Source organism: Convolutriloba macropyga, chromosome 4, assembly GCF_964194025.1.
Source record: "Convolutriloba macropyga chromosome 4, txConMacr16.3, whole genome shotgun sequence".
Lineage (NCBI taxonomy): Eukaryota > Metazoa > Xenacoelomorpha > Acoela > Convolutidae > Convolutriloba > Convolutriloba macropyga.
This window is the reverse complement of record NC_134471.1, coordinates 14,905,100-14,930,863: the sequence shown is the minus strand read 5'-3', so window position 1 is coordinate 14,930,863 and position 25,764 is coordinate 14,905,100. Positions and strand designations below refer to the sequence as shown.

Sequence of the window (25,764 nt, the reverse complement as noted above, 5' to 3'; positions counted from 1 at the left end):
CATACGACCAAAAAGAACAAGTAAAAATTTGAAAAATTCAATTAAATTCTTCGAGAAAGTAGTGTCGAAGCCATTAAAACCATAATCTTTATCTTTAAGGATTATAATATTATCAATTGTGCTCTATTTTGAACGCCAATAATGTGACATATGATTTGTCAATAGCGTGACAATGTGACAAATTTAGAAAATGTGAAAAATGAGCAAATACCTAATAAGAAAAGAAAATTTTAAATCCAGGAGTATCAAAGCAAAAAAAACCATAACTTGAGGCGTAAAACCGCAATAAAGATTGGATTTGAGTTCAGTAGAAAGAGGAAGCATTTTTTCATTGCTGAAACTAATCTACAAGTTGACGAAATTAAGAGAGAAATGGAGGCAAAGTTCAATAAGCCGTTATTTATTTAAAAACCAAATAATTTTAAAAGTCAAACGACCATAAGCTTTCAAGTAACAAACTAGACAAACTAATTTGGATCCCATTAGGAAGTCAATTTTACTTATCAGTTGTGAGCTTGAAACTTTCTTTTATTTAATTAATATAAAAAAGACAGAACTTTTTTTTATAAAAAGACGACTGATTACAATCCGATTTATTTTTTGGATTGTAACAGTCCAAGATTGGTCCAAAACTAGCCCTGCTAATGCTGTTCGTCCATTAAGAACACTTTATTTTTCGTGTGTTATAGATATAGATACTTTTTAGTCAAAAAATCAAAAATAAATGCCGCGTTTTTGATAATCAACGAGTAAAGTTAGCAAAAAATTTTAATTACGGAGCACTAGCATCGGAAGTTGAAGTAGAAATAGCCCCGTTTTGAGTCTACAAATAATGTGTTAGTGGTGTTTGGGTGTGTACTTCCTGCAAATTTAATCGAAGTGGACTAAAGAAACTTATTTCGTGCTGTTTTTGATGAAGAAATCTGAATTTTGAAACATTTAGCCAGAATTTTTGACAAAATAAATAAAAATAGCCGAGAATATTTATTCTGTCTTTAACAATAAAATCAATAAACACTTTCTTATAAAATATTAACAAATTTTAGCAAAATTGGCTAACTTTTAGTCGAAAATTGGCAAATTCCGGAAAATGTGAAAAAAATCACCGGAATTCACTCTATTTTCTGAAAAGTTTAAACCTCGATAACTCCCTGTAAAAAACGAAAAAAAATCTTTTGAATTCCGTATTCTACACTGGACAAGCTTTCTAATGATACCAGTCTCAACTCTCTACGGTGAATATATCGATCGGCCAAAATTGACTGAACAAAAAAACCATTTGAGTATATAGTTCCTCCCCCCTCAAGAGGGTCGGAACAATAGAAATGGAACCCTCTCTGCAATATTAAATATTTCGTGGATTTAAAAAAGGACTGGAAAAGGAAAAGATTTTCAAATATTAACGAATATCAAACACAAAAACAGATAATATCAAAAGTTTATTTTCTAAAATCACTGTATTCTGTTGACTTTTTCAAACTTTCAAACGTTGATTCAGTCAACAGGCAACGCATATTTCCATCTATTACGTTGCAGCCAGAATAAAAAACTCGCTTCAGAAGCGTTCATCCTAATAAGGTCTGCCTCTGCGGTGATCAGGACGGCCCGGGCCCCCTCCCCCTCCTCCTGGTCCAGGAGGAATGGAAATAGCGACATCAATATAGTCTCCAATTGTGAATTTGGCACTGGCCAGTGAGATATTATCGTCCAGGCCTTTCTTTCCTGTACACGTGGTACCAAGGTCCCTCATTCTAAAATATTCAAGTTAGAAACAAACTAGATTAGAATTTAAATCACACATTATGAATCGCTGTATCAGTCACACATTATATTAGCACGTGCAGCGTTTAAAAGTTAAATGATCTAGACATTTGTTAAATGATCTAGACATGTGAAATACGTTAAATGATCTCTACAAAAGCTAAATGATGTAGACAATTGAAATACGTTAAATGATCTAGTTAAATGATCTAGGCAAAAGTTAAATGATCTAGACATTTGAAAAGTTGAATCATGTAGACATTTGAAATACGTTTCAGGACAAGACTATATTACTAACCACAAGAATACTGACCTGTAAATTGGTTTCCTGGAATCTGGGTAGACTACTCGGAATGAGAAGAATGTGCCTCTCTTTCTTGCCTCGTGGTTCACCTCTTTGATCAAACTCGAAAGCTCCTTCAGTGTTGCATCCATCCAAGTGTAAATCTTCAGCTCAACGGGTGGCGTGTTTCCTGTTTTAAACGAAATATATCTCATTCATTTTATCGGATCTTTTCCGTTTGTGCCCCCCCCCCCAAGTACGTTATGCCCCCCCCCCCCCCCCCCCCGAGCACGTGCCATTACATTGTAAACCATCATGTAAAAATATGACACGTGCGTCTGGGGGGTGCAAATAACATGCGCCCACTAAGCTGGGGGGCACAAACGAAAAAGATCCATTTTATCTGACGTCCTTGCAAACTTCCAATACAGTACCTAAAAATAGTTCCTTATCGGTTCCAGCGGACTCTGCCGAATTCACTGCAGTAAATACATTTTCTTATCAGTAGCCATCCTACCATCATAATGAATCATACCCAATTTTCGCACTTTAAAGAAGCAAAAGTATACGAAAGCCTGGCCACTATTTTCTACAGTTACCCTAAGTTATGTCAGAAATTTTTTGTCGGTAATTTTTTTTTACTAATACCTTACAAAGACAAAATGAGATGGTATTACGTATTAAACAAATAATTCAGGAAAAAATTGGCTACGCAGGAAATGGAGCAAAATCATATTGCAAGGTTGCTCATTCCAATTTATCAACCAAAAGTCTTCAAACAACAACACCAAATCTGAGACTCGGTCAAACAGGTGCAGTTCTCTTTCATTCCACAATTTTTAAAACGCAACCAGCAGGATGCGGAAAAACAAAATCGGCTGAGAAAAGTTTAAGTCCATTGTGATTTGAAAAAGAAATGAATAAAAAAACCAGTAAAGAATGCAAGGAAAAGACACCAGGGTGGAAAAGACACCAGATTTTTTTTCAAGGGGTGGAATTTTTGATAATTATGCTGCATTCAGCATATAAATAGAAAAGTTCGTGCCAAAAGCGATTTTCACAATCTTCCATATCGACCTAAAAACAATAATATTACAGAATAGGCTGTTTTGAATTTTTTCAATGATTTGGCTCTTTTCACCTTCACCGTTTCCACTGTGATACTCAAAATTCATTGAGACACTGATTATAAACTCACTCGAATGAGAAGTGCGGTGCGACAGAAGTTAAAGTGCAAAGACAAAATTATGGGAACTTAAAATATGACCAAAGCGTAAAGCAAATTCAACAATTTTGCCAGAATCATATCGAGCGAATGGATGGCAAAGCTATTGCAAATATTTCAAATTAACAGCATATATTTTGAAGCTCAAAAACAGAAAATAATCTAACGTCGGGCGTGCGAAATGCTAACTAACTGCTATCCATGGGTGTGGCTTTGCTAGAACCTAGCGTCACTGTTTGTTTCTAACTTCATGAAGTCTATTGTTGCTGTGTGAAAGGGGCAAGGAAGTGTCAGGTCTGCTCTAAATTAATATAAATCCTTAATTCTTAGGTAACTCATTGGCCATTCTAGTGAACTATGAGGAGTGGCTTCAAAGAATGTCGAGGGACATGAAAATAATCGATAAGAGCCGCTATCGTCGCCTGAGCAGGACCTCAAAAACGCATCGACAGATCATATAAAAATGAGAGAAATATACCGAAAACATACAGAGCCGTCGTTGATTCCCAAAAACAAGATTTAGATTGAAAGAGAAAAAAATGAGAGAGAGAAAAAGATTTTTGTACACAAACAAATTTAAAGTGCAAACTATTTTGATGTCATTTTGGCGCCGAACATACTCCTGTTTCGTAGAGAAACGACACAGGGGATAGTATCAATACCAATAAGCATTGGAGATGGTAGAGAAGAACAAAGTTTGAGTAACGGGCATCTAAAATTGGGCATTATGGGTTTATCCCGTTTCTATTTCTGAATTCATTTTTTTGATACTGACTCTGTTCTTTTTGAATCGCTTTGCTTTGCAACTGCTGTCTAAAAACAGTATTAGCAGAATGAAAAAAGAGTGAAAATAGCCTAGAGAAGTCACAAAGATTCACGCAAAATGTTGAACAAACTGTGAACTAAGGTAAAAAGTAAAAATTATTCGACAAAGTAAAAAAAAACATAGCAGGACAAGTCCTCACATACAATTCAAAGAAGTTTCACTGACTAAAAAAATACTACACCTAGAGCGGACTATGAGTGAATTACTAGAACCATTTCCAAAAAAAGAGATCAAAAAACATTAAAAAAAGAACAGAAAATCAATGTCGCATGTGAACAAAAGACCACTAGCCAGAGAGAAATTTCGTTCCAACAAAAAACTAGGCCTCGAATGAACTATGAATGGATTGGGAGAACCATTTAGAAAAAATCCAATCCGAAAAATCGAAAAAACAGTAAAAATCAGAGTGAAATTGCCGTATGTCAACAAAAACTACTAGCGAGAACGCGAATTTTTGTTCAAACACCGTTTTCTCACTCGACTTTAAAATTAGAGCGAAAAGAAATCACGCCGCAAAACCTCTCAATTTCTCGCTCCACTTCCTCTTTCGGCGTAACCAAAATCACTACTCCAATTTGACTTCAAAAATGAAAATGTGTGAACACATCTTAAAAAAAGACAGCGCCCCAATACAATTCAAATTCTTTGAATTGTAAAAAACCAAGAGAAGGCCAATAATACGAAAGAGTGAAAAAGTCAAAGAAGGTTCTATGAGAAAAGCGCTAAAAGCTCAAGCGAAAAATTTGCATAAAAAAGATGATCAAGTTTACAATAATTGCTATGAACTTCGTTCAAGAGCGATTAAAAATCAGAAAATCAATGTCAAAATGTCGCATGTGCACAAAAAAACCACTAGCGAGAAATGAAAATTTGGTTCAAACAAAACACTAGGCCTAGAATGAGCTGTGAATGGATTGGGAAAACCATTTTGAAAAAAATCTGATCCAAAAAATTGAAAACAGCAAAAATGAAAGTGAAATTGCCTCATTGGAACAAAAAATCACTAGCGAGAGAGCGAATTTTTGTTCAAACACCGTTTTCTCACTCTGCTTTAAAATTAGAGCGAAAAAATTTCGCTCCGCAAAACCACTCGCTTTTTCGCTCCATTTCCTGTTTCGGCGTGACCAAAATCACTACTCCAATTTGACTTAAAAACCATGAACAGATCTTTAAAAAAGACAGCGCCCCAATATAATTCAAATTCTTTGAATTGTAAAAAATCAGGAGCGCTACAATAGCCGGCTGAGAAGCTGAGGCGGCTATTAAAAAGAAAATAATTAAACGAATTTGAGTTTTTTTTTCAGTATAAAAGCGTCTTCTAATTTGGCGTGCAGTTTGTTAGACCCTTAAAAGATACTTCATTCAGCGTATAAACTGAAAGCTATTAAGTTTTATACTAATGTCAGCTAGCAATCACTCTAGTGAACTTTGGTAACCTATGACCGGGCTTTATCGGTTTATCCCATTTGTTTTGATTTTGCTCTTTTGACTTTGACTGAATTCACTACATTGCGAGATTCAATGCGTGAATTTTCGAGTTATGTAAAACGAAAAACGTGATCAAAAGGTAAAGCGAATTAAAAAAAGGAGACCGCCTAAATTATAGCCGTTGAGAGGCTGACGGCGGCTATTAAAAACATCTAATTAAGCCGGCGGAGGCGTCAGTCGGGAGTCATGTGTCAGGAGTAAAGTATGAGAAACGTTTACAATAATTGCTTCAATTTCGTTCAAGAGCAACTAATAAAAACGGTCACGCAGATTTCTTGCCTAAAAACATAGATGGAAGACTCCCAAATCGATTTAAAGAAACTTCTATTTTATTGAATTTGACAGGGGTCTCGAGTAACCTTGAATGACGACAATTGCTATTAAAAAATAATTAAATGTGAGGCATGAAGAGACCTGAAGAGACTCATAAGAGCGTAATTAAAACCGTTTTTAAACACTGCGACGCGGATAACTGAAACGACAAATAGCATCATAGACAAAAACCCACGATGTCCCCAATAATAGCCTCTATCGCTTCGCGGCTATTAATAAAAGAAAAATATCAAAGCCCACTTTGTTTATAGCTAGCCAAAGTTTAGGAAGACAAACCCCACTGGGTAGGAGGAATGGGTTTCGCGAATTCAAATTGCCTGTGGTTCTGTTTCCCCGGCCGTTCCGGCGATTCATACAATTAGATCCTGTAAAGGCGCATACAGAGCTATGCAGAAATTTAACGCCCTCGGGTTTTACCACACCATCCCTTTTCGAAAAGCAAGATCACTTAAGCGAGCGAAAAACATTTAAGGCATTTAAATGCGAGCGAAAAAATATCTATGAAAACTTTACATTTAAGAATAAATTATCAAAACGGCCAAGCAACAAGTTTACGTAACAACACACACTAATACTATCACTATTTCAAACTGAATTCAAACTTAACTAAAAAGAGTACCGCAATACAGCTTCGGTCAGCCTACAAACTCCGTAGCTACAAAACAAGTTCAAGATCGCTAAAAAGCGTCTAAAACGGCGCAAACATAAACGACCAACGTCGGGCGAATTACTCTCAAAAGACTGCCAAGCGGTTGGCTACGTTAGTTTCTACAAATTAGGGAAGCGCGCGTGGTGTCGCCCTTCACTCCATGAATTCATGTTCCAATTATTACGACATTGAGGTAACGTTCGATTACATCAACATTATGGGACAAACTGTATAATCTCTGCAAAGATATAATCTCAAACTATAGTTACACATTATATAAGACTCTTAAGACACTTAATATGCTTCAATATTACCCCCTTTAAGAAAAAGCAATTCCGATTAAAAAAAATCTATTTCAAAAGTCTAATTGACCCAGTCAAGAACATTTTTGCTCACCTCGCTCAAATTCGTCGAGTCTGTTGTGTCGGTGATAGGATGTGAACACTCTTAACAAGAGAGGACAAGTCTTTTCTCTGTCCACAGTTTTCTCTCCTGTTCCAGGAACACCTCCAGACTCCTCAGCTGCACCCCCACTAGTGTCAAGAGCAGCTGACATTCCAACTATCTGAAAAATTTTAATGTAATAACATATTTGAAAACTATAGCAGCGTTCTACTTTTTCGAATGCTTGGAAAATATCGTTGTCATTCATGGTGTTCTCCATGGCACAGTTTTAGGACCTCCAATTTTTCTATTTATTTTATATGATTTCTCAAAAAAAAGTGAACGATGATTGACAAATTATCCAATTGACAACGATAGTAGTATTTTATGTCAGTGCTACTCCGGGGTAAAAATTAAAGAAAAAAACAGACAAAGACTGTCAAGAAAATCAATCAGCATTAAAATGTTGGTCAGAGGGAACTGCTTTATATTAATATCAAAAACTAACTCCAAAAGCCAGATATTTTATACAAAACTAGCTCAAAGCTCTCAATATCTATGAATTCACCTTGATTCAAACTGGACTTATCAAACTAAATTCAACTTTGTCCTGTAGAACATGGCCATCGCTATTCGCTCTTTATACCTTGTTAGAAGTCGCTTACCATTAGAAACGAGGTTGAATTTTCAATTCGATTGTGCACTCACATTTCATACAATGAAGACTTTGATACTGCCAGACCGGCTAAGTTTGTTGAACTTAACTAACATAATATTTTCGCAAAATCACTTGTTAGCTATCGAAGTTCAATAACTGCAGACGCTTCAAATTTAAATAAGACAAAACAAAAATTTAAAAAATATCTATGAAAACTTGACAATGGCCCTGAGTAAGTGAATAACATAAACCGACTAACGTCGGAAAAATTACTCTCGAAAGACAAGCTGGTCAATTTAATTCAGAGGGGGGGGGGGCAGCCGCGATAATTTTTATAGGTGCAAACACCGACCAAGGAGGTATTCCAACTTCCGACTCCGATGTAATAGACAGAATCGTTAATCACTCGGCTATGAGGACCTAGTGATACAAATACTTTTGTTTTAGAAGAACCGGACTTAATTTCTGAATAAGATCAATTTGAGTCAAGCAACAATTAAGAAGTCAAGCCTGTAAAAGTCACTCAAGAAGTCAAATCGAATGAATTGCTCTAGAACAAAACGATCCAGAGAAAATTTTGCAGTTAAGACAGACACACGTTTACAATAATAGCTTCAAACTTCGTTCTAGAGCAATTAATAACTTATCTTTGATATATCGAAAACGGGATCTTTTCCGTTTGTGCCCCCCAGCTTAAAGTAAGCATATTATTTGCACCCCCCAGACACACGTGCCATCTTTTTACATAATGAATTACTATGTAATAACACGTGATAACACGTGCTCTGTAACTGGGGGGGGGGGGGTGCATAACGAACTGGGGTGAGGGGGGGGGGGCACAAACGGAAAAGATCCCGAAAACGTTTTCAACTTCTCATCTTAAGCTCCGTTATTTTATCGCTTGGAAATTATTCATAAAACTAATTTTCACAGGGTCATCTATGTGTATGTTCCGATACTGCGGGCTCTGACACACTGAATACGGCTTGTCAAAGCTTTTATTTCGCAGTTCCAATTCTCATCAATTCTCAACAGAGAAATTATTATTATCGCAATTCCTTCAATAGCTGCCTTTCGTTGATTTCAAACTATGAGCAAACAGCGGCGGTACGGTTTAGTCCTGACAATTTAACATACTTTGAACCCCAGGCAAAACCGTTTCCATAAAAGCTGTCTGAAAAGATTGATCTGCTACCTTAGTAATTTACGGACCGAGGTGAAAAAATTTCGCAACCCAGGGGATAAATTTAGGAAAACCACTACATGATTGTCCTTTGATACAAACTCTTATCAAATTACGCGAACGGCAACCTGAAACAACTCTTGTTACACAAACACATCCATGGGAAAACTCTCGAAAGATCCTCTTTGCCTGTTCTCTCCGTTGCTGTATGTATTTAATACTTTGTAATTTCAGTAACAGGACAATTTATTCTTTTTTCTTTAGAATGACATGCGAAAAGTTTAATTCGATAAGAGTATTAAATGAAGCCATCTGATGACAGTCACTAGAAACAACAGGTTGTAGAGATCAAAAATTCTTAAAAACGGACCATTACAGCCTAAATCATTGTTTTAAAAAAGTATAAACAAAACCGACTAACGTCGCTCTAACTGATCTGCTGTTGGCTTGCTTCGTCAGTAGCTAGTTTGCGCTTAAGGAGCATAGAATTCGCTTAAATGAGAGGGAGTAGAAAATGGGAAACACATTTTTGAGAATGAAAAGTCAAATGGTCAGACAAAAGTCGATAGTACAAAAGATTGAATGAATTAAGACCGACCAACAGGGCTTAATACAATTGTTTGAGTGATTAGTAGTCAGATTGTTACATAATACAGCCTAATAAAAGATATTTAGGCAGCAACTCCGTTAGAACTTTCTTACATCTATCGATAGACTCGATTAACTTAGATCATAAAAACAAAAGCAACCGAAAAACAGCAAAAAAGAATTGCAATGCACTTTTAAAAAATTCAGAATCAGTTGTACAAACTAAATCAATTGACGCAATTATCAAAGGAGCTTAAGAACTAAGCAAATTTGGAAAGATTTTGAAGTTGCGGATCTTTTTCCCTATGAATTCCGTTCACAGCGCACTTGTCATTAAATGGTAAATATTTAAGATACATTACACAGATAATGGTCATATTGGTTAGCAAATTGACATCCAACAAGCAGAAAGGGCAGTGTAGAAAAAATGGAAGAGCAGAAACGCTAATATCAAAATCTCAAATAGGTTAGACAGAAGCATGAACATCACAGACCTTTATTGCCCAAATGATTCTCTTTGACAAAAATAGTTTCGACTGAACTAACCTTTAAATGCAAAAGCATTTTGTTGACCGAGTTAGGTCATGTAGGACCAAAAAAATCCTATCGCACAAAAGTCCTGAACATAGCCGGCAGATTGCCGGAAAATAGCCGCCGTTGACGCGCTTGGTGCACAGCGGGATCGAAATAGAAAAAAGGATAAATTGACCAAATTATTTCCTATTTCTCAGTGTCAAAAGGTGTTCTAATTCGGCAGGCAGTTTCGGTTGGATTCTAAACTGAAAGCTAATAAGCTTAACACCAATGTCAGCTAGCAAACACTCTAATGAACTTTGATAACCTAATTCTAAATGACTTAATGACCGGGCTTTATCGGTTTATCAGGTCTCTTTTGGTTCTGCTCTTTTGACCTTGACTGTATTCACTATCTTGCGTAATTCATTGAGTGAATGGAATTAAAAACGATTCAGTTGAAACAGTGAGTGAGGTAAGTCAGAAGTCAAACGTGAAAGTCGTGACTTATGTAAAACGAAAAACGTGATCAAAAGGTAAAGCGAAATAAAAACATAGCAGGACAAGTCCTGACGTACAAATCAAAGACTTTTCATTGACTAAACAGAAAAACTAGACCTATAATGGACTATAAGTGAATTGAGAAAACAATTTTTAAAAAAAATCAGATAAAAAATAAGAAAAACAAAATCAAGGTCAAAATGCCGCATGTGAACAAAAAAAAACCACTAGCGAGAAATGAAAATTTGGTTCAAACAAAAAACTAGGCCTAGAATGAGCTATGAATGGATTGGGAAAACCATTTTGAAAAAAATCTGATCCAAAAAATTGAAAACAGCAAAAATGAAAGTGAAATTGCCTCATTGGAACAAAAAATCACTAGCGAGAAAGCGAATTTTTGTTCAAACACCGTTTTCTCACTCTGCTTTGAAATTAGAGCAGAACCACTCGCTTTTTCGCTCCACTTCCTGTTTCGGCGTGACCAAGACCACTACTCCAATTTGACTTCAAAAACCATGAAAATGTGTGAACAGATCTTAAAAAAAAGACAGCGCCCCAATACGATTCAGATTCATTGAATTGTAAAAAGGAGAGCGCCTAAATAATAGCCGTTAGAGATGTTGACGGCGGCTGTTAAAAATCTTACTAGAGGGAGTGAGATATGACGCACCGCATAAAAAGATTTGCAAAAAACTACGATGAGGTCAAAAAACCTTTGGAAATCGTTTAGGGGCTATAGATGTACGTAGACATTGCGATGTTTAATCACTGCGAAAGTACACAAACCAAACTTTGTTTCGATAACAATAGTTACAAATATTATCGATAGTAAAATCCCTTAACACCGGGTGCAAGCTTCTAGGTTTATGCTATTTTCCCCGCTACTCGTCCCTAATAAACGGTTCACATAAAAGAGTGGCAAAAACTCGTAGTCTAATCAGCGCATTGTGAGATACAAATGGTAAGGACTTGGGTGCCGTTGGAGGCTAGATGTTAGAGGAGGGCAGGGTATCGGTGGTGGTAGGTAGTGGGGGTGTGTAGAAAGCGCTGTAGGGATGAGAGCCGGGGCTGGGGGAGTTGTCGAAGGGTTAGGGGTTGCTATTGTGGGTGATGTAGTTGGGTGCGGAGGGGGCCTGTCTGTATTAGGAGGGACAGTTATGTGTTCAAAACTTCTCAAAATGATATTTTGACTTTGAATGTTTGAAATCCCTACCTCAATGGTCGAAAAGAAATAAGTCAAAAATCAAGTCCTGAACAAACTTGCCTCAGCTAAAAAAAAACCCGTAGAATCTTAATACTACTCTTCGAGTCGTAAAACCCTGTAGAATGCCAATACTCCTCTTCTAGTCGTTAGAAGACCCCAGACAACCAATATCATAGCTACGCTCAGTCGTGAATTAGATTAGCTATTAAATCTTACCAAGTTGATTCATTAGAAAATGTTTAGTTTAACAAAAACACTGACATAATTTTTAATTACAATCAGCTACTTAATTTCAAGTATTCTGTAAGTTGAATCAAATTTGTATTACAAATATACATTCAATTTAATTCATTTCAAACTAATTTTGAATTCCCGCTCCCTATTTGATGCTTTGCTTCTCATTAAGCATAGACAGCATGACAAACAAGACAAGCAATATAATTTTGTACAATTCTAAATGACACATTCTCAGAAAAAGTTACAAAAATAAATGATAGCAAGATAAACATTTTCTAAGTACACTCAAGGAAGCAACGTCTCGCAGTACTAGCTAGCTACTTTCCGACACTGAAAAATTAGATTATTTCTGGAAGCTTTTTGTATGTCAAAGTCCAGCAAGTTAACTTGGGAATATTGAGATACAGCATAAATTGCTGTTCTGTTTAACTATGTAAACAGCGAAAATAGACTGCTTAAGACACAAAGGGGTGACAGGACAGTTGAGCGGCAGTGGGTCGTTTAGCTGGTTCTGTTTGCAGACAAAGTTCCATGAAATTGACACAATCGTGACTGATGCCTTTTTTCGCATCTAAAAACAAACGTTCAAGATCAATAATATAAATTAGGCGAAGAATCTTTCAGTAAAATTTGATGTGAAAAACTTAATAGTGCTAATATGGTTTAATTCACGAAAAGTGACTCAATTTCAGCGCTTCTCAGTTGACTAGTAATAGGAAATTAAGTCCAAAATCTTTAAATTTTGTATGAAGCGAAAAAACAGCATCCAGAAGTGTAAAAACAAAAACAATCAGACGAAAAACATACGAAAAAAGAAGAGAGCAGGCACATTGTTCAAAAAAAGTCTGCCAGAAATTGTGATCGAAAACTTTAGAAAGATGAAAATAAATGGGGGGAGTATGGGGGGGGGGGGACTGAGTCGGTGGGGTTCAAACTAAACTCCCGAGATTTAGAAACGCTCCTCACACCATAACTGTCGCCTCAGAACTGTTTTGGGGAATCGCATTCTTAGAGATTGGGTAGCTACGCTCAACTTACAGATTCTCAGCTATAAACAGTCGACAATAACATTACTTCTCTTCGGGTCTTAAAAATCGTATACGGGAACAACTAAAAAACTGCTGAAAACTTTGTTTTGAACAATTTAACACCAGTACGGCTTGAATTCGCTCACCGATGGGTGGTAAATAAACGTGTCCATGTCCCAGTATGTAGAATGCTAGACATGTTCCGATGCCATGGTCCTCGGCATTTAGAGGACCTTCTTCTGTTCCATCAGTCCCAAAAGCAAAATATCTCAGAGGGTTTACTACATTGCAGAACACCTGAAGTAGCAGAATAACAGAAATAATGTGAACAAAATATTTGATGTGAGTGATCACTTGCATGAACAACCGTAATCTGTCATCTAATATTAAAGTGCGTTGCCGTTTTCGATTTCGAATTATTGTTCGACTTCAGTGCACAAATCTAGCTCCGAAAAAAGCAAACGCTTTCTTCATAGTTCTTCCTAATCCAGTAATCAATATTTTTAGTGAACTCCGCAATAAATTTCCGATGATTAATTGAAAACAAGACTTCACAATCACTTTTTTCCCATCTACACGAATATCAAAGATTTATCCGTTTCCACGCCTCCATCTCTTTGTAGCACTAACTCAACTTAAACAATTAGTTTGCTCCGCAAGTCAGCTCGAATTTTTTTGAACCTGCATGCTACCAGCCTACTGACCTGTAGTACAGTGCAACCAAGACTCCAAATGTCGCATTTTGAAGACACGTTGGTTGTTGTGTTCTCGAACAGCTCCAATGCAAAGAACCCTGGTGTGCCCAGCCCTTCAGCAAAAAATAATATCATTATTTTAAAATCTAATACCTTGCAATACCGTAAAGAAAGCCGATCTCACATTTTGCAGTTACAAAAATTGAAGAAGAATTAGAATGAGACTAACAGATTATCGCACCCATTCTTCCACCCCCAGCATCATAGTGCGCATATAAATTATAGGCAACCCAATGAACACATGTTTTAACAGCAATTTTATGTATAACCACAACTTACCATCTTATAACAAGCACTGGGTGAGGCAAAATCGATTCAGATTATCTTGCTATTGAATAGTCGTATAATAACTTTACCCAACCTGTGGTCTTGATGCCATTTTTGATAGTCAAACCGAAGTCTCCCAATTTGGCCAGGTAGTAATTGTGACCTTTTCCATAAACTTCCTTCAGGAAAATATTCTCAGCCTTCACGTCCATGTGAATAACGTTACGTGAATGAATATACTTGAGTGCCTGGACTACTTGGTGAAGAATAATCTGGAAATCCATAGCTGAAAATGTTGCTTCCTTGTGTCTAGTAGTTGCGAGAGTATTCAACGATTGCTCGAATAGTTCCATGCATATATAAATATAGCCCTCTCCAATAGCTACACCATAGAATGTCACCACATACTCGCAGTTTCTAAGCTTCATCAACTGCTCCACCTCACTTATACTTGTTTCGAACTCTTTTCTGACTGAAGATGACAAACTGTCAACGTAATCTTTAACCCTGCTTCGCTCAAAGGGTTCTGCCGTGCCTTCTTCTTTGCCAAAAGAACTCATTTCGAATCGAACTTTTTTCACAGCCATCGTTAAGTCACTGCCTTTTTTAATTGCTTCGCTCACACTCTTTGAGCTCTTTGGAATGTAACGACCCGTTTTGAATTCGAAGTTGACGTAATAACCCAGGATCCTAGCAGCGACACTGGTGGTAGGTTTGTTCACTATTCTACCTGTCGTTTCTGCTTTCTTAGCCGTTATTTGTTCTTCTAATCTTGCAATCTCAAACATGACGCTACTATTGCGCTCCTTCTTCACCGTTTCTAACCGTTTTCGGAGAGGTCCAATGTGTCGGCTTTTATCTAAAAAATCAGCGAATCAATTAAAATTATTTCACTCAGCTTTAAGCGTTAAACTTTCTAAACGCATTAACACAGCCAGACTTTTAAATAGTCTCCCCGGACCGACTTCTTTTTTCAGCGCTGAATCATAGTACTTTTTATTCTGTAAGTTTCATGCTCATGTCAAAATTTACAATGATCAGAGTCATAAATCAGAACATAGATTCTCTTAACTTTTTCTGAACTACAAAGAAGAAAGTTTAAAACTTTTGAAAAGCTCGTATTTACTCCAAAACCCTGATCTTGCGGAGACTGGGAATTCTGGCTATATTTTAATATCAAAGTAAAAGGAAAGGTTGAAAAGCATATTATATTTGTCTGAATATACATAGAACAGATATTTGTCCACTGAATCATGTGTTATACCATGATATACAACTAATTAAGAAATGTTTTTAACAACTTGTCAAGTAACAGCAAGTTTCCGGGACTTTTCCGGAGACTCATTGTTCCGACCCCACTTGTGGGCGGGAGGAACTATATACTCAAATGGGTATTTTTTTGTTCAGTCAATTTTGGCCGATCGATATATTCATCGCAGAGAAATGTGAGTGGTATCATTAAAAAGCTGGTCCAGCGTAGAATTCAAAATTAAAAAGATTTTTTTGATGTTCGTTTTTTTCGAGGAGTTATCGAGGATTGAAGTTTTGTGTGAACACGGGTTATTTGTTCACGTTTATTGTGATTTTTCTTCAAATTAAGATATTTTCTATAAAAATAGAATTTGAAACTTTAAATTCTTGCCAAAAAATTGACCAATTTTGTGTTGCTAAAACACTCAAGGCAACAAAAAAGAGTAGTTCTGGTCTCATAGGGAGCTTCAATATCAAAAAAATTCAAAATCTAATTGAGAGCTCATTTTTTATAAAACTTTTCTACTTTTTTCGCTTTTTAAAGTCACCTAGAGACAAGTCACTTTTCATATTGAGATTCCGTTAATGACAAACCTCTTTTACAGTCGAATGAAACGCAATGAACCAAAAAAATCGTTTTCAAGGAATTGCTCATGTTTTTTTTACATTCGACTTAATTTCGTACATTCGTAATTTTAAATGAAATTTTGAAACTCTTTTTGAGATTTTACTAATATTTTGGAGTCTTATGGCATGGACTCATTGACTAACAGTTCAATATGTTCCGTAATGAGATTTAAGTGAGCATATTAAGTGCTTTGAGTGAGTAACAGCTATTTTTTTCGAACATTAACCAATCATAAACTTATTATCGTGAACTGTAAGTCAGTCTCTGCAATGACAGCACCCTCTTCCGTCCTATTGTCAACGAAATTTGATCTAGTTGGCGGTTTTATCTTCTAACTTTTAGTAATATGACCTAAATGACACAAGATTTCAAAAAGTTTTCAATTTTTTTTTTGGATATTTCCGTATTATTGGTTACTTTTGAAATCATATCACATTATCCTAAAATTGACAGCTCCTATTGGCTTCAAAAAAGTTCCATGGATCACAGATAAATTGTTCAGAGAAAAGCTTATGTTTCAAATGGCTTCGAACTTTTCTTCTCGCACTTCTCTACTGAATTTTTGGTTTTTGCTTGATTTTGTTAATGTTTTCATAGTCATAAAATTTGTTGTGATGTCTTATTGATCACCTACGCATGACAAACATCCCAATACTCCCATGGAAGCTTATTTGAGCGTTTTTATTGAATTCCGTTGAACTAACATATCTACTGATATTATTTGTCACCGATGCTTGGTTTGTTGGACAATATGCGTTTTTATAAACGTTTTTGAGTGGTCATTTTTTGCGCTTCTTTTTCTCTTCTTTCAAAACAATCGCGCAGTAACAGTTCCAATGGTTTACAAATGTGGCCCAAATAAACTTATTTAATCTATCAGTATAATTCCTGCTGCAGCTGAATTAGTAGAAATAAGAATTGAATTAAAAAGACATAATATTCAGATAATAGCAAATGATTTTAATGGTAGCAATAGTTTGTGTTTTCGCAAATCGTTTCTAATTTTGTAGGTTTTTATTTAGTTCGTTTCTAAGGCTTAAACTACCCAAAGACAAGGCCTTTTGGTTTTGTATCAACTTTTTAGTAATTTGTCAAGGATTATTTAGTTAAAAGCTAATGATTTTTAAGACTTGAAATTTCTTGGTTTAAAAAATGTTGATTAATTTTTGAATTTCGCCTCATTGATCGTTCTCTTTGTTGACTTGTAACATAGTCTCATTAAGAAAAGTTTCCGTCCACTGAGTAGTTAGGAGAAATTAAATTTGACTAGTTAAGGTTTTATCTGACTGCATCTTGACGTTGTTACTATGTGCTTTGAAATTTAGATATTCAGTTTTTGCCGTGAAGTTTTTGTTTTTGCTAATTTTTTGGTTGTTTTTTGTCTCGTAGTCTCTTTAAGGTCAGATCTCATTGGCGCTGTAATTAGTAGATAGGTTGTGTAACGATTGTTTTAAACTCAAACATCTATTTTTGTTGTTTCTTCATTTGGTTGACAATTAAGTCAAAAATGTAGATGAGCTCGGGTCGGAACATCATGTGCGAACGCACATTAACGAGCCGCCTTGTTTTCTTATGGATTCAAAGAATATCAAAATTGGAACTTCCCGGCGAAAGAACACCCCGAAAATCTTCACAAAATAGAAAACGACGGTACTCAATTTGACCATTAGGTTCTCACCTTCTTCCGAGGTTGAGCTCCAATACTCTTGATCCTGGTCCAAATCTAAGCAGACACTACTGTTCCCATCTGCGTCACCATACGCGTCGATATTGCCATTCGCATCCAACAGCATGCTAGATCTCTGTGGCAATATCTGTTGTTGTTCTCCACCATCACCTGCCGCAGTATTGCTTCTTTCTCGAAATTGATCAAAATCTTCTTTCTTCGATCCCATGACAACGTACGACCTTGTGAGAGAGTTGGCAACATTTAAAATTAGAAAACTCTTAATCTTGAATTATGTTTTCAAGGTTAGAAAAACTCTAAATTTTGAATTGTGTCTTCAAAGTTACAAAAACTCTTAATCTTGAATTGTGTCTTCAAAGTTAGAAACATACCCGGCAGATTGCCGGAAAATAGCCGCCGTTGATTCCAATAAGCATGATTGGGATTGAATGAATAGAAGATATTGAAAAAAAAAAGATTTTTGTACAAAAAAATTTTTGAAGTCCGATTTATTTTGATGGCATTTCGTAGTTGAACATACTTCTGTTTCTTAGAGAGAGGCTACAGGGGCTACTATCAACACCAATAAGCATAAGAGATGGTAACTAAGACTTATAGGAACGATGTTCAAATAGCGGGCATCTAAAATTGGGCTTTATGGGTTTATCCCGTTTCTAATTCTGACTTCAATTTTTTATACTGACTCTGTTCATTTTGAATTGCTTTGCTGAGCAACTGATGTTCAAATTCACTTTTAGCAGAATGAGAGAAGAGAGAAACTAGCCTACAGAAGTCAAAAAGATTTCACGCAAAATGTCGAAAAAGCGGCAAAATGGTAAAGCGAAGAAAAGTTCGACGAAGTAAAAAAAACATAGCAGGACAAGTCCTGACGTACAATTCAAAGAATTTTCATTGACTTAACAAACAACTAGACCTAGAACGGACAATGGGTGAATTGGGAAAACCATTTCTAAAAAAATCAGATGAAAAAAACAAAAAAAAACAGAAAATCAATGTCAAAATGCTGCTAGGGAGAACAAAAAACCATTAGTGAGATATGTAATTTTGATTCTAACAAAAAACTAGGTCCAGAATGAGCTGTGAATGGATTGGGAAAACCATTCATAAAAAAAATCCGATCCAAAAAATCGAAAAAACAGTAAAAATCAGAGTGAAATTGCCGCATGTGAACAAAAAACCACTACCGAGAAACCTAACTTTTGTTCAAACACTGTTTTCTCACTCTACTTTAAAATTAGAGCGAAAAAATTCACGCCGCAAAACCTCTCGCTTTTTCGCTCCATTTCCTGTTTCGGCGTGACCAGAATCACCACTCCAATTTGACTTCAAAAATCATGAAAATGTGTGAACAGATCTTAAAAAAAAAGACAGCGCCCCAATACAATTCAAATTCTTTGAATTGTAAAAAAATAGGAGCACAATAATAGCCGGCTGAGAAGATGAGGGCGGCTATTAAAAACTCTTAATCTCGAATAGTGTATTCAAGGTTAGAAAAACTCTTAATCTTGAATTGTGTCTTTAAGGTTAGAAAAACTCTTAATCTTGAATTGTGTCTTCAAGGTTAGAAAAACTCTTAATCTTGAATTGTGTCTTTAAGGTTAGAAAAACTCTTAATCTTGAATTGTGTCTTCAAAGTTAGATAAACTCTACATCTTGAATTGTGTCTTCAAAGTTAGAAAAACTCTTAATCTTGAATTGTGTCTTCAAAGTTAGATAAACTCTAAATCTTGAATTGTGTCTTCAAAGTTAGATAAACTCTAAATCTTGAATTGTGTCTTCAAAGTTAGATGAACTCTAAATCTTGAATTGTGTCTTCAAAGTTAGATAAACTCTAAATCTTGAATTGTGTCTTCAAAGTTAGAAAAACTCTTAATCTTGAATTGTGTCTTCAAAGTTAGATAAACTCTAAATCTTGAATTGTGTCTTCAAAGTTAGATGAACTCTAAATCTTGAATTGTGTCTTCAAAGTTAGATAAACTCTAAATCTTGAATTGTATCTTCAAAGTTAGAAAAACTCTTAATCTTGAATTGTGTCTTCAAGGTTAGAAAAACTCTAAATCTTGAATTGTGTCTTCAAAGTTAGAAAACTCTAAATCTTGAATTGTGTCTTCAAAGTTAGAAAAACTCTAAATCTTGAATTGTGTCTTCAAAGTTAGATAAACTCTAAATCTTGAATTGTGTCTTCAAAGTTAGAAAAACTCTTAATCTTGAATTGTGTCTTCAAAGTTAGATAAACTCTAAATCTTGAATTGTGTCTTCAAAGTTAGAAAAACTCTTAATCTTGAATTGTGTCTTCAAAGTTAGATAAACTCTAAATCTTGAATTGTGTCTTCAAAGTTAGATGAACTCTAAATCTTGAATTGTGTCTTCAAAGTTAGATAAACTCTAAATCTTGAATTGTGTCTTCAAAGTTAGAAAAACTCTTAATCTTGAATTGTGTCTTCAAGGTTAGAAAAACTCTAAATCTTGAATTGTGTCTTCAAAGTTAGAAAAACTCTAAATCTTGAATTGTGTCTTCAAAGTTAGAAAAACTCTAAATCTTGAATTGTGTCTTCAAAGTTACAAAAACTCTTAATCTTGAATTGTGTCTTCAAAGTTAGAAACATACCCGGCAGATTGCCGGAAAATAGCCGCCGTTGATTCCAATAAGCATGATTGGGATTGAATGAATAGAAGATATTGAAAAAAAAAAGATTTTTGTACAAAAAAATTTTTGAAGTCCGATTTATTTTGATGGCATTTCGTAGTTGAACATACTTCTGTTTCTTAGAGAGAGGCTACAGGGGCTACTATCAACACCAATAAGCATAAGAGATGGTAACTAAGACTTATAGGAACGATGTTCAAATAGCGGGCATCTAAAATTGGGCTTTATGGGTTTATCCCGTTTCTAATTCTGACTTCAATTTTTTATACTGACTCTGTTCATTTTGAATTGCTTTGCTGAGCAACTGATGTTCAAATTCACTTTTAGCAGAATGAGAGAAGAGAGAAACTAGCCTACAGAAGTCAAAAAGATTTCACGCAAAATGTCGAAAAAGCGGCAAAATGGTAAAGCGAAGAAAAGTTCGACGAAGTAAAAAAAACATAGCAGGACAAGTCCTGACGTACAATTCAAAGAATTTTCATTGACTTAACAAACAACTAGACCTAGAACGGACAATGGGTGAATTGGGAAAACCATTTCTAAAAAAATCAGATGAAAAAAACAAAAAAAAACAGAAAATCAATGTCAAAATGCTGCTAGGGAGAACAAAAAACCATTAGTGAGATATGTAATTTTGATTCTAACAAAAAACTAGGTCCAGAATGAGCTGTGAATGGATTGGGAAAACCATTCATAAAAAAAATCCGATCCAAAAAATCGAAAAAACAGTAAAAATCAGAGTGAAATTGCCGCATGTGAACAAAAAACCACTACCGAGAAACCTAACTTTTGTTCAAACACTGTTTTCTCACTCTACTTTAAAATTAGAGCGAAAAAATTCACGCCGCAAAACCTCTCGCTTTTTCGCTCCATTTCCTGTTTCGGCGTGACCAGAATCACCACTCCAATTTGACTTCAAAAATCATGAAAATGTGTGAACAGATCTTAAAAAAAAAGACAGCGCCCCAATACAATTCAAATTCTTTGAATTGTAAAAAAATAGGAGCACAATAATAGCCGGCTGAGAAGATGAGGGCGGCTATTAAAAACTCTTAATCTCGAATAGTGTATTCAAGGTTAGAAAAACTCTTAATCTTGAATTGTGTCTTTAAGGTTAGAAAAACTCTTAATCTTGAATTGTGTCTTCAAGGTTAGAAAAACTCTTAATCTTGAATTGTGTCTTTAAGGTTAGAAAAACTCTTAATCTTGAATTGTGTCTTCAAAGTTAGATAAACTCTACATCTTGAATTGTGTCTTCAAAGTTAGAAAAACTCTTAATCTTGAATTGTGTCTTCAAAGTTAGATAAACTCTAAATCTTGAATTGTGTCTTCAAAGTTAGATAAACTCTAAATCTTGAATTGTGTCTTCAAAGTTAGATGAACTCTAAATCTTGAATTGTGTCTTCAAAGTTAGATAAACTCTAAATCTTGAATTGTGTCTTCAAAGTTAGAAAAACTCTTAATCTTGAATTGTGTCTTCAAAGTTAGATAAACTCTAAATCTTGAATTGTGTCTTCAAAGTTAGATGAACTCTAAATCTTGAATTGTGTCTTCAAAGTTAGATAAACTCTAAATCTTGAATTGTATCTTCAAAGTTAGAAAAACTCTTAATCTTGAATTGTGTCTTCAAGGTTAGAAAAACTCTAAATCTTGAATTGTGTCTTCAAAGTTAGAAAAACTCTAAATCTTGAATTGTGTCTTCAAAGTTAGAAAAACTCTAAATCTTGAATTGTGTCTTCAAAGTTAGATAAACTCTAAATCTTGAATTGTGTCTTCAAAGTTAGAAAAACTCTTAATCTTGAATTGTGTCTTCAAAGTTAGATAAACTCTAAATCTTGAATTGTGTCTTCAAAGTTAGAAAAACTCTTAATCTTGAATTGTGTCTTCAAAGTTAGATAAACTCTAAATCTTGAATTGTGTCTTCAAAGTTAGATGAACTCTAAATCTTGAATTGTGTCTTCAAAGTTAGATAAACTCTAAATCTTGAATTGTGTCTTCAAAGTTAGAAAAACTCTTAATCTTGAATTGTGTCTTCAAGGTTAGAAAAACTCTAAATCTTGAATTGTGTCTTCAAAGTTAGAAAAACTCTAAATCTTGAATTGTGTCTTCAAAGTTAGAAAAACTCTAAATCTTGAATTGTGTCTTCAAAGTTAGATAAACTCTAAATCTTGAATTGTGTCTTCAAAGTTAGAAAAACTCTTAATCTTGAATTGTGTCTTCAAAGTTAGATAAACTCTAAATCTTGAATTGTGTCTTCAAAGTTAGATGAACTCTAAATCTTGAATTGTGTCTTCAAAGTTAGATAAACTCTAAATCTTGAATTGTGTCTTCAAAGTTAGAAAAACTCTTAATCTTGAATTGTGTCTTCAAAGTTAGATAAACTCTAAATCTTGAATTGTGTCTTCAAAGTTAGATGAACTCTAAATCTTGAATTGTGTCTTCAAAGTTAGATAAACTCTAAATCTTGAATTGTGTCTTCAAAGTTAGAAAAACTCTTAATCTTGAATTGTGTCTTCAAGGTTAGAAAAACTCTAAATCTTGAATTGTGTCTTCAAAGTTAGAAAAACTCTAAATCTTGAATTGTGTATGCAAAGTTAGATAAACTCTTAATCTTGAATGGTGTCTTCAAAGTTAGAGTAAGGAACGAAGTTTTACTTGTGACCACCCAATTTATTCAAATTTGGGTTCTCATCAAATGCCAACTCTGAGCGAGGAATTAATCTTTCTCCGTCAACCGCATCGAAATTTTCAAAACTGTCAATTCGTTTCTCTTCTCGTGCGCTCTGAGCAACCGGAAAAGAGTCGGCCGAATCATAGAACGCTTCCAAATTCCCAGTTCGTAAGTTAGTAATTCCACTCTTTGCCACAGATTTCTGTTTCCGAACCTCACGGCGGCTCCGTTTTGCCACGTCTGTGTTATTGCTCTTAGATGACGTCATCTTCCGAGAGTACTGCGTGTTCTGCTTAACAATACTTTCGAACATCTTTTTAGCCTCATCTTTCAAGTGCTCCTTTTGCTCAGCAGTGAAAAATTGCGCTAAAACAGACAGTCAATTAACTTTGCCGAAGATTTTATTGGAATCACACTTCAGTAATAGTTTTTATATGACAAGGAGTATATATCTTTACCCACATTGAAAATTTCATTTTAGATCTTTTCAGCAAAAAACGCAATGATAATGAACTGCCGACTAGTCTAACTTGTTTGTTTCCGCATTTACTTTTAGGAGCTAGTTGCACCTGATTTGACAGAGAAATGTTTCTATAATAAAATTGGAATAGAGCAATTGAATAGTACTCGTAACGGTATAATTTTGTGTCGCTGGGACCTCTCAGTTTAAAAAATCCCAGAGCCTTATCTACATAATTATCCATTATCTACTTCATCTCAAATGAATGTAGATGATCGGTAACAATAAAGGATATCTTTAGGTTCATTGACTTAAAATTTAACGGAATTACAACCAAAAGTTCTTACATATGGAGTCCTCTGCGACCAGCTTGATATATCCGAACACAGCTGAATTCCTCTTCGACCTCTGGCCTGGTCCAACGTTGAGAATATCAATGACATAATTTATAAGCACATGGAATAGTCTCAGACACAGCCCACTCAGACGTTCTCGGGGCCTGGACCGACCACTGGCAGGAATTATGATGGAGATGTCCTGCAATGAACAAACATAAATGACGGTAGTGTGGGGGTCATTCGGGTTAGCCTCATTGGTGTGGAGTTTGAGGGTCCTGAGACAAAAAACAACAAAAACAACGCAGTCCAAATGGAAAATGGCCGTTTGCGCCTCTCAGCAGTATCAATGCACGTAAAGCTCAATCGATTTAAAACGTTCAGAGCTTCTTAGTTTACTGCTTTTCTCGCAAAGAGATGTAGAAAAGATTACACATAAAAACGCATAAAAATGACCAATAAGACACAAAGAATTAGCATTAAACCTTTTGTTTGACAGCAACCAAAATTATCCGACACACAAAAAAAGAGATCAGAGAAATTTCAGGATCTTTACAATAAACATAGCCGGCAGATTGCCGGAAGATAGCCGCGATAGACGCTTGGGGCCTTCCGTAAAATGAAAAACTAAAGAGATTAGATAGACAGATCGACCAGGAGTCCTTTAATAGACTTTTTGTGCTAGCTTTGGACTGTCATTTTTATGAGACACATAAGCTCTATAAGGAGAAAGCCCTAATAGGGCTTTTCAAAATTAGGATCTTTTCCGTTTGTGCCCCCTCAGCTTAGTGGGCGCATATTATTTGCACCCCTCAGATGCACGTGCAATATTTTTTGCATAATGATTTACTATGTAATGGCACGTGCTCTGTAACTGGGGGGCGCAGAACGTACTGGGGGCGCAAACAGAGAAGATCCCAAAATTAATATTCGAAATCAAAAACTCAAGACTCTAATAATCAAGAATTAGGGCATATATGTTTGGCACTACTTAGATGCACACTATTGACCTTTAACAAGTAAATGTTCATTAAATTTAAAGTTCCATAAGTGAGTTCAGAAGTCATTTTTTGAGTGAGGTAAGTCATTGAAGAAGTCAATTCCAAGAAGTCAGGGTAAGAGGAAACAAAAATCTGTTAGAAGTAAAAAAAGTACAGCAGGGCAAGTCCTGAAATATAATTCAAAGAATTGAATGAATAACTCAGACGAAATCTACCTGTCCAGCAGATCAATTGAACAATGCCAGCCAGAACACAAACAAAATCATCTCAAAAAATTGAGAAACTAAAATCAAAACTAAACAAAAAGATACTCATTGCTAAAACTCTTGAAGCTTTTTTTGCCTTTAAAAAAAACCTATTTCAAAAATATTTTCAAAACCAATTTTTGTTTCTGAAATCGGTCCAGTATTATATCTGCAAGACCTGAAAATTATTCATTCGCCCTTGAAGATCGATTAACTCGAAAATGAACAAAAAAATTAAGAAGAAAAGAATTGCAAACTAAGAACGAAATGTTGCTGAAAATTGTGATATAAATATCTTCAGAATCATTTCTGTGTCTCTAGAGGCTATCCAGTAACCCAACTCCAAGCTTAAAAAAACTCATTTGCTCATATATGGAGTCAATAATTTTTAGAAAAAATTTCAAACCTCAAAAAAAATCGTTCTATTAAAATGTTGAAAGCCATTCAATTGCCCCCTAGCAACTATTTAATAACATACTATCAAACCCTGGATAAGGTTTCCTGGCTACTGAGGCAAGAAAAAAATAAGAAGCAAATTTTTGAAAAAAACTTCTTTATTAAAAAACTAAGTCGAAAGGTTAAAATGTTGAAAACAAATCCATTGAAATTAAAAACCATGCAGTAAATTTTTATCAGAACGTGGAGTATGTTTTCCCGCACTTGAAAGTGGACGAATATCAAAAACTGACAAAAACTTTAGGAAGACTGAAAAAAATTGCAGATTTCATCAAAATCCTAAAAATCGAGACATTAAAATGTTAAAAACCAATCCATTGTTACTAAAAACTATGCAGTGCCCTATTAACCAACCTCAAAGGAGATTGCCTGGTCCCTGAAGCTGGAAAAACAAAAAAAAATAACAAAAATTTTCAAAAACCTGAAAAAAATGCCAAATTTGTAAAAAAAAAATGCAAAAAATTTGTGATAGTCAAAAGTTGAAACCAATTCCATGGCAA

The 25,764-nt window shown here is 35.1% G+C and overlaps 2 protein-coding genes across 4 annotated transcripts in view; both read right to left on the bottom strand.

The window, feature by feature from the left end:
- Window positions 1-1,374: 1,374 nt before the first annotated feature.
- The window catches only part of LOC142337473 (histone deacetylase complex subunit SAP18-like), a 33,518-nt gene continuing 9,128 nt past the window's right edge, over window positions 1,375-25,764 (bottom strand). Inside the window, exons 2-4 of the mRNA XM_075386720.1 lie at window positions 6,962-7,132; window positions 2,075-2,234; window positions 1,375-1,751 (exon numbers count right to left, since the gene is read on the bottom strand). Coding sequence (XP_075242835.1) covers window positions 1,571-1,751; window positions 2,075-2,234; window positions 6,962-7,121 — 501 coding nt within the window. The 5' untranslated portion in view covers window positions 7,122-7,132 and the 3' untranslated portion in view covers window positions 1,375-1,570. The remainder of the gene's footprint in view (window positions 1,752-2,074; window positions 2,235-6,961; window positions 7,133-25,764) is intronic.
- LOC142337472 (uncharacterized) overlaps window positions 11,853-25,764 on the bottom strand; it is a 67,164-nt gene continuing 53,252 nt past the window's right edge. For all 3 annotated transcript variants that reach the window (XM_075386717.1, XM_075386719.1, XM_075386718.1), the window contains 7 exons: window positions 23,575-23,764; window positions 22,800-23,133; window positions 17,441-17,670; window positions 13,978-14,742; window positions 13,566-13,669; window positions 13,008-13,158; window positions 11,853-12,404 (listed from right to left, as the gene is read on the bottom strand). In XM_075386717.1, the coding sequence (XP_075242832.1) occupies window positions 12,289-12,404; window positions 13,008-13,158; window positions 13,566-13,669; window positions 13,978-14,742; window positions 17,441-17,670; window positions 22,800-23,133; window positions 23,575-23,764 (1,890 nt within the window). In that variant the 3' untranslated portion in view covers window positions 11,853-12,288. The remainder of the gene's footprint in view (window positions 12,405-13,007; window positions 13,159-13,565; window positions 13,670-13,977; window positions 14,743-17,440; window positions 17,671-22,799; window positions 23,134-23,574; window positions 23,765-25,764) is intronic.